At 44.1% G+C, this 9328-nt stretch overlaps 1 protein-coding gene across 1 annotated transcript; it reads left to right on the forward strand.

The window, feature by feature from the left end:
* The first annotated feature begins 2288 nt into the window (after positions 1-2288).
* Positions 2289-8356, forward strand: C3AR1 (complement C3a receptor 1). Its single transcript, XM_059466384.1, has 2 exons — positions 2289-2327; positions 6838-8356. Exon 2 carries the CDS (start codon positions 6845-6847, stop codon positions 7958-7960), a length of 1116 nt encoding a protein of 371 aa, XP_059322367.1. The 5' UTR covers positions 2289-2327; positions 6838-6844; the 3' UTR covers positions 7961-8356.
* Positions 8357-9328: the final 972 nt, after the last annotated feature.

Here is a 9328-nt window from a genome sequence, read left to right on the forward strand (position 1 = left end):
ACTCTTTTAATAGTGGCTTCTCAGAGGAGACTGGTGTTGAAATTTAGCGCTGTGCAGCGTCCTGTGACTGAATCTCAGAAAGTACCAGGGTTTACTCTGAAAAGTGGAAGAAAAGGCATAAGAGAAGTTTAAAAATTACATAGAGCCATGTCTGAGCATTCCATGTCAAGCATTGGAACGGGCTGCCTAGGGGGATGGTGGAGTCATCATCCCTGGAGGTGTTGAGGCAAAAATAACCACTGAAACATCACTAGGTTTTAGGTTTTGGTTTGATTTTTTGTTTGTTTTGGTTCGCTTTTTTGTTTTTGTTTGGGTTTTTGTGCTTTTGGAGGCTTTTTGTTGGTTTTGTTGGTTTTTTCTTTTTGTTTTGGGTTTTTTGTTTGTTTGGGGTTTTGGGGTTTTTGTTTGGTTTTTGGGGTGTGTGTTTGTTTTTGTTTTGGGGGTTGTTTTGTTTGTTTATTTGCTTGTTTTCCCAGTAGGGAAATAGCATTAGTTAATGCAGACAGAGCCATTCCCAGTCATGGCTGTCTAGTCACCATTCTTTATGTTTTTTCTTGTTCTAGAACTTCTTAAGATCAAGGACCAGTACAGCATTCAGAATTCAAGAAGAAACTTACATTTACCTTTTGGATAGAGTTGCTCATTGACTTAATTTTTCATTAGAACTTCCTGCAGTGACTGCTAAATTTTTTCATTGAGCACTAATAACTTACTGGGAGTACACATCTCCGTGTGCATAGTTAGGGCTGCTTTTCCAAGATCAGTGATTCACAATTAGCAGCATTAAGTTTCACCTCCCTCTTCACAGTGCTGTCATTCAGCGTGCCACAGCCCTCCTACGGTCCCTCCAGGAGGAGAGCATCTTGGATGAGGGAGTGGCAAAGGGCCAACTATTATAAGGCATGTGAGCAAAGACTCACAAGCAGCACCAGAACGCCAGGAATACATCTCCCATTCAATTCCATTGAGCAGAGAACATAACATTCTTCAGCTCGGTTCAAACAAGCATCTCTGGACCAAAAAAATACAAAGCATTGCCAATAACCACCAAAGTTTAATTTTTTATTTATTTATTTTTTTTTATTTAAGGATTCATCAGAGAGGTTGAAATCTTGAAACAGAACATTTAACCTGGAGGATAGAACTGGTTAAGGACCTTCCAGCAAAGCAGCGCTTGACTGGCAGGTCCCGTGGTGGTGACCCAGCTCTGTGTCCCTCAGCCAAGAGGAGCCCATAGCAGTAAGCTCCCATCAGCACTGCCTGTCTGCGCCCGAGGAGTCCCCCTGGCAGGATGGCAGCTGAGAATGAGATGAAGCTACAGGAATTTTCCTGGCAGGCTGCTGACAGCCTGTCTGTCTATCTTTGTGGGTACAGCTCAGCCTTGGCCTGTCTTCCTTTCTCTGATTTTGTGTTGGAGGCAGCATCTGTGTCTTTCACAGACACGCTCAGGAGCAGAAGTCTGCTCTATCACAGTTCATTTTCCAGACCAAAACCAAAATACTGAGGCTGATTCTTGTATGTCTGGGCTTTTTCATTTCTGTTAAGGAGTCTTGATTTCCCAAATTGTGAAGGACGAGGGGGAACCCCATTGTTAAAAATTAGAAATGCCTTGCCCTGGAAGTCTTCCATGTTTATTGTCTTGCCACATTTTGTGCAAATCACCATTTCAGTTAACCTCTTCTAACTTTTTGTCAGTCAAGTTCCTTTTTTAAAAATAGACTTTTAATACCCTAAAAAGTAAAAGGCAGATTAAAATCCTTTTGTCATGACTAGTCATGGTTTGATGAGTGCAGTGCTCTGTATTTGATGAAGCAAACTGTCTCAAGCTGGGACAGAGGCTGATCTGGATTGGTAAGAATCCTAGAAATGAGATTAGCTAGGTGAACATGCTGACTGGTAAGATATAGAAGTGGCTACAAGACAATAACAGATCAGACATTTCACAGCAACATGGCAGGGTTTGGACTTAGAATTACTTCCAGCAAAGGTCACACTGTGTCAACAGGCAAGATGTCATTCACTTGTCTTACTGAATATAGTAAAGTATGTGTTTGTGATTATAAATCTATTAATATTTATTTTGACAGTTTTGAGAAACTTCCTGTGGTTTGACTGTTTATTTTATGAGCAGATGATATCCAGATCTCGAAATTACATTCAAATGAGTAATTTTATCAGGGTGAAAGAACACACTTGGCACATACAGGATGCATGCAGGAAAAAAAAAAATGCAGTTCCTAAAATGTCATGTGAGAGTTTTTTCAGTCACTTCAGAGACAGGACTGATGGTACTTGCTCCAACACACTGAAATAACTGCTTCACTCAGGTAGGTATCATAAACTTTTTGCTTTCCTCATCTATTTGCCATTTATTATTCTTTACTCCTAAAAACCGCTCTCCCTCCTCCAGTTCCCTTTCCATTTTCAAACCACATTGCAGCCCTTTTAGCACTCTGCAAAATATAGTGTGGGCAGTATCTTCTAATTGATTCATCAGTTTACTTTGGAGTAGGACTTGCATTACTATTTTCAGCATTCCTTGTTTCCTTGTCTTCTTCATACCATTTTCTGTAGCTGTCTGGGGAGGCAGCAGGGTTCAATTCTTGCGGCACTGTTCGCCAGTTGTCCCTCTAAAAGTTGCTTCTACATGGACCAGCAAGACCACAGGAAATGAAACACACTTGGGAGAATTTTAAATTAAGCCTCCAGCTTTAAGTTAAGCCTTCAGTAATGTTTTTCATAGCTTTCCTTGCAGATCACCCTCACTTACAAGTCTCTTGGCCGATATTACCAAAACTTGATAAATGACGATGTTTGTTACAATTGTTTATCTCATTTTCTTCTTAGTGAAGCAGTTTGAACACTGATGCATCACTCCACTTTCAGACTGCATGTTGTGCAAGAGTGAGATTGATGGTTTGAATTTTTTTAAAATAAAATTCATATTTAGTCCTGCATACAACAATCTCTGGCTGGTATTTAAGTACTGGCATAATAGGTTAAAAAAGGGCCAGTTGTCTTATTTATGTCTTCTCAGTTGCTTCTGCAGGCTGTATTTACCTCTTCCCTATTCAGTTTGGTAACACTTTTTGGAACCTTTCAGTAATACAACTGCCGTCATCAATTCAGCAAGGGTTTAGTTAACAGGAATTTTATAGACAATTCTATTAATGCCTAAAGGATGAAGATCGAGGTGGGTTTTTTTCCTCAATTCTATCTTAGCTTTGCTGGTTTTCTTCTCCTCTCTAAATTTACTAGGTCCAGGATAACTGAGCAATTAACATTTTTCCTCTACTATGGTCATAGTTTAAAATGTCACTTAAGTATGCTGTAGGTCAGCCTCATTGTCTTGCAGTAAGACAGCTCATATCTAAAATGGCTGAAGAACAGTACTCTGTATTTTTATTTCTACAAGTAAATATCTGTCCTTCTTAAAGATTCATTTCTTGTCTTTCACAGAATCTTAAACCATTAATGTCTTGCCTTTCTCCTGGTCAAGATAAGCTTTCCAAGGAACCAGCAGACAGCTCAGAACACATGTGTAAGAAAAGGAAGTGGTCACTGGCACTTCCCTAAAATACCACTTAGCCAACAGAATTTATGTCATGTCTGTTCTGTTTGTAATGTTCAGAAAGTGAAGCAGGGTTATTTCAGAAACATAGACATTGTCTTCTTAACTGAAATGTACTTCACCAGTTATGCCAGAAGAAATTGCTCATTTTAAAGGAAAGAGGAACTAAAAATGCTGATTTGCCTTTCTGAAGAAGGAAGTCAACCAGGAAACATACCTGGGGACAGCATGGCCATCTGAATAGAGAGCTCCCCTTTGGAGACTAAGGAGAACCAGATGGAAATCAAAGGGATGATAGAGACAGGAGAACATAGCTGTATAGAGCCCCCTGTTTAAATAGCAAGCTTACTTACAGGTTTAGCCACTATGAAAATGATGACAGTGTACAACAGGTACACTAGTAACAAATTTGTGTAGGCCAATGCCTTTGTATCCTGATAGCTCTGTACTGTCACCTGACTCAGGGATGCTTCAGCAAAGGCTAGGAGAAGAATCTGGGGAGGAGGATCAGAGAATCACTAGGTTGGAAGAGATCTTTAAGATCAAGTCCAACCCATGCCCCAACCTCAACCCAACCTCAACTCAACCATGGCATCAAGTGCCATATACAGTCTTTTTTAAACACATCCAGGGATGGTGACTCCACCACCTCCCCAGGCAGACCATTCCAGAACTTTATCACTCTTTCCATAAAAAAAACTTTTCCTAATATCCAACGTATATTTCCCTTGACACTGCTTAAGCCTGTGTCCTCTCGTTCTGTCAGTCGCTGCCTGGTGAAAGAGACCAAACCCCACCTGACTACAGCCATCTTTCAGAAGTTGTAGGGAGTGATAAGGTCACCTCTGAGCCTCCTTTTCTCCAGGCTAAACATCCCCAGCTCCCTCAGTTGTTCCTCACAGGACTTGTATTCCAAGCCCCTCACCAGCCTTGTTGCCCTCCTCTGGACACACTCAAGCGTCTCAACGTCCTTCCCAAACTGAGAGGCCCAGAACTGGACACAGCACTCAAGGTGTGGCCTCACCAGTGCCAAGTACAGGGGAAGAATGACATTCCTTTTAATTCTTAAGTTCCTTTAAAACCTCATTGCCCATCCAGGCTGGACATTTGCCTTGCTGACTCATCTTTCGCCACACAGGGGCAAAAAATGTCTGTTCCTGTGCCCTCAAGATCTCTGTTTTGAAGCAGGCCCACCTTTCCTGAACTCCTTTGTTTTTAAGGGCTTCTTCCCAAGGAACTCTCTTAATAAGTCTCCTGAATAGGCCAAAGTCTGCCCTCTGGAAGTCCAATGTAAGAGTCTTATTGATGTTCCTCCTCATTTCACCAAATATGGAGAGCTCTATAATTTTATGATCACTATCCCCCAAGCAGCCTCCAACCACCACGTCTCCCACCAGCCCATCTCTATTTGCAAACAACAGGTCTAATGTAGCCCCTCTCCTGGTGGGCTCACTCAGCAGCTGCCACACAAAGTTTTCCTCCACACACTCTAAGAATTTCCTGAACTGCCTCTTTTCTGCTGTATTAAGTTCCCAGCAGATGTCTGGTAGGTTAAAGTCACCTTACAAGAACAAGGGCCGGTGATCCTGAAACATTCTCCAGCCGCTTATAGAAAAAGTTGTCCACTTCTTCTTCCTGGCTGGATGGACAATAACAGACTCCCAGTAGGATGCCAGCCTTGTTGGTCTTCCCCCTAATTCTCACCCATAGGGACTCAACTTCATTGTCACTAGTTTCAATACCCATGGCATCAAAGGCCTCCCTAAGATAAAGGGCTGGCCCTCCACCTCTTCTCCCTTTCCCATCTCGCCTGAAGAGCTTGTAGCCATCCAGTGCAGTGCCCTAGCCATGTGAGTCATCCCACCATGTTTCTATGATGGCAATTACATCACAGCTTTGCTGCTGCACCATGGCCTCCAGCTCTCCTGGTTTGTTACCCATGCTGTGTACACCTCAGCTGGGCTGCTGATTTTGCTCCTAACTCAGGCTTACCACCCTTGGACCTGCTTCCAGAGAGCCCAGCTGCATCCCCTTCCCCCTTCAAACCTAGTTTAAAGCCCTTGCAATGAGTTCTAGCAGTTCATGAGCTAAAATCCTTCTGCCCATAACAGAGAGATGGAGCCCATCCAGTTCCAGCAGGCCAGGTGCCATAAAAGTTACCCCATGATCAAAGAACCCAAAATTCTGCTGATGACACCAACCCTTGAACCACTTCTTGATAGTGTGAGCTCTCCTATTCATTCCTTTCATTGTTTTTCTCTGCCACCAAAAGGACCTGTGCTCCTGCCATATCAACCACTCGACCCAGTGCCCTAAAGTCTCTTTTAATTGCTCTGACATTTGTCTTTTCAATCTCATCACTGTCAGCTTGGAGTATCAGCAGTGGGTAATAATGAGAGGGCCAAATCAGCCCAGGAAGTCTCTCAGTAATATGCCATACCCATGCCCTAGGAAGGCAGATCTCCCTGAGGGATGGGTCTGGCCAGCATAGGGGGCCCTCTGTTCCCCTCAGAAAGGAGTCACCCACTACAACTACCCTTCTTTTCTTTTTGATGTCAGAGGTGGTGATCACTCACAGATGACGTGCAATTGGAAGGCTCACTGGGCAGATCATTTTCTTCTACATCCTCTGGCTGACTCTCTAGATCCAGGGCCTCATATGTATTCTGAAGTGGCACCTGGCTAAGGGATAGGGGTTGAGAGGAATTTTTTATTATTACCTCTCCGAGTAGGAACCCATTTCCACTCCCCTTCATCCACCAGGTGTCCTCCTATCACCTGACAGTGGGAGGCATGGGAGTCCTCTGACTCCTGGTGGGCCTCCCTCAAGGATGGAACGCCGGAACTCCTCCAATCCATTTCCCTTTCACTTTCCCTAATACTCCTTATCCTTTCTACTTCCTTCCTAAGCTCGGCCACCAGCGAAAGGAGGTCGTTCACCTATTCACACTGCAGGCAGGCTTCTTTTGCAGCGGCCTCTGGAGCCACTGACAGGCTCAAACACTCCACAAAAAAACAAAACCAAACCAACCAACCAACCAAAACACAACAAACTAAAAACCGCACTAGCAGGAGGAAGCCTGCGACCCTGTCTGCACGAACGGCCGTGCCATGCCCCCGTTGGCCCGCTCCCGTTCTCCGCGCTCCCTAGAGCCCTCGTTTAATCTCCCCGCCGCTCGCCGGAGCAAAGCCTCGCCCTGCTGCGCTTGCGTGGCTAACGAGAACCAAGGATGTGAATTGCTACTAATTTCCCTTCTGTTTTACAGCTGCAGAATGCCTCAAGCCCTGGGCAATAGCAGTTCACAGGAACAGGCTGCTGTGTATTATGCATCAGAATCAATTGTCTCCATTGCTGTCTTCACCATCGTTTTCATCATAGGTATCCCAGGCAATGGGTTGGTGATCTGGGTAGCTGGTCTGAAAATGAAGAGGTCTGTGAACACGGTCTGGTTCCTAAACCTTGCTGTGGCTGACATCATGTGCTGCTTGTCCTTGCCATTTTTCATTGTTCACCTGGCCCTTCATGAACACTGGCCCTATGGCTGGTTCCTCTGCAAAGTCATTCCATCAGTCATAATCTTCACCATGTTTGCTAGTGTCTTCCTACTCGTGGCCATCAGCATTGATCGGTGCCTCCTGGTGATGAAACCTGTCTGGTGTCAGAACCACCGAACAGTGAAATTTATATCGCTCATATGCAGTGGCATTTGGATGCTGGCCTTCATTTTCTGCTGCCCTGTCTTCTACTACCGTGAGACAAGCACTTACAAAGGCAAAACAGAGTGTGGGTACAATTCTGGAGTTGATGATTACATAGATGATCCTGTAAATGTATCTGTAAATGTGTCTGTAAATGAGTTATGGGACTACTCAACCTACAATGGTAGTGACTTGTGGGGAGACATCAATGAAGGTAATGATTCTGTACCCCTTGCCTCAGCAGTAATAAACATCACTAGGGCTGTCTTTGGCTTTTTGCTGCCCTTTGGCATAATGGCACTTTGCTACGCCCTCATTGTTTTCAGAACACATGCAAACCAGTTTCACAAGTCACGCAACAGGACACTGCGAACAATTGTGTCCGTGGTAACAGCATTCTTCATCTGCTGGGCTCCATACCATGTAGTTGGGATGCTCTCCGTTGTACCTAGCCTTCGAACAAGGCTGATGGAGTCACTGATCCTGTGGGACCACCTCTCTACAGCACTTGCATATGCCAACAGCTGCATCAACCCCCTGCTTTATGTTTTTGTGGGACGGGACTTCAGGGCAAAGGTGCGGCAATCGGTGCAAAGAATCTTGGAAAGTGCCTTTAGTGAGGAACTCACATCTTCAACCCTTCACAGAAGCCAGACTTCAGCAGACAAGAACCTGAGCAGCACCTTGTAATGCAGGACTTCCTATCACCACTGTAGAAGGAACTAGCTATAGCGCTGCACATCAATCACTCTCCACTTAGCAGGTGGTTTTACTCCAATATGTTTGATTAATCTGTGGCTCCAACCCAGGACACTGCAAGCATTCAGCTCATGACAGATATATCCTACACTAGAGAGATGGGAAGTTGGAAGCACCAAGAGCAATAATCTGAGGGATGACTGGTGAAGCAGAAGACACAGTATTTTAACCTACACAGACTATTTTAAGAAAGCAGGGCTGGCTACAGATTTGTGGTGGGAATAATGTAGTTGAACCTCTCAGTTGAGATAAGAATGTTATTTTATTCGCATATATTTGTCTGTGTTCTACATCTCCTGTGTCTGATAAAAGTGCAGATAAAACCAACTGGGATATTGGTCCTCAGAAGGTCATCACATCATTCCTCTGACTCTACTAGGGGTCTGAGGTGTGTAGGAATATCTGGAGATTCCCTAGAGTACTACTACATTTCCTTACAGCCAGGCACTAGAACAGCACTTGCCCCAGTCAGCTGCATTGAACTGACTTTTGTGCCCTGGCAGATACCCAATCTATTTGTTTGTCCTGGCACATACATCACTGTATGGCAGTAACTGGTCAATGCACATGCTGTACCTATGTTCAGTAGCATGTGCACACTCGCTGTCTCTCCAAGACTCCCTCCACCACCAGTGTCCCAAATCTTCCTTTTAGGAAGCAGTTTGAGATTATCCAAATGTACCTACTGTATTTTGAGATGATACATTAATAGAATTTGAGCAGATGCAGTCACGGATGACCCAGATTAGGTGACTGCTGGACTATCAGCCATTTGGCAAAACCCTGAAACTGAGAAGTGATAACTTCCAATCTGACCCCAAGAAGGTAGAGAATGACCATGTTGTGGCTCAGTCATGTCAAGCTCTCCTTACAAGAGAAATGTGTTTCTTATGTACTTCCAGTGGAGAAAAAGTTTCATCCAGTCAGGCTATTTGGGGTGTTCCCAAGGTTCAATGTTCCCTGCTCCTAAAAAGCAGAAAGAGATTTACTAGATACTCTACAGAAGCAGTTTAAAAACCTGCTTTTCTGTGTTAGTTCTCCCTTAAAAGAGAAAGGCCAACAAACAGTAAGACAAATAGACACTAAGCATTGGTAGAGTTTTCACTCTGCGATTCTGGTGAGCATGAATGGAAAGATTTCCAGATCTCACCACCCTGAGAACAGCCAGCTGGAAGAACCTTCAGCTCTTAAAATCCTAAAAAGTCTCCATCTCAAGAACATCCATTTAGCCACGTCCACACCCAAATTCTAAGGTGGGAACCAAGCCATCCTGACAGGCGCCGCTGAAAGAAAAAAATC

Source organism: Ammospiza nelsoni, chromosome 2 (assembly GCF_027579445.1).
Source record: "Ammospiza nelsoni isolate bAmmNel1 chromosome 2, bAmmNel1.pri, whole genome shotgun sequence".
NCBI classification, from domain to species: domain Eukaryota; kingdom Metazoa; phylum Chordata; class Aves; order Passeriformes; family Passerellidae; genus Ammospiza; species Ammospiza nelsoni.

Excerpts from the sequence above, each read along its gene's own strand:
- C3AR1 (XM_059466384.1), top strand. The coding sequence starts at position 6,845 with ATGCCTCAAGCCCTGGGCAATAGCAGTTCACAGGAACAGGCTGCTGTG.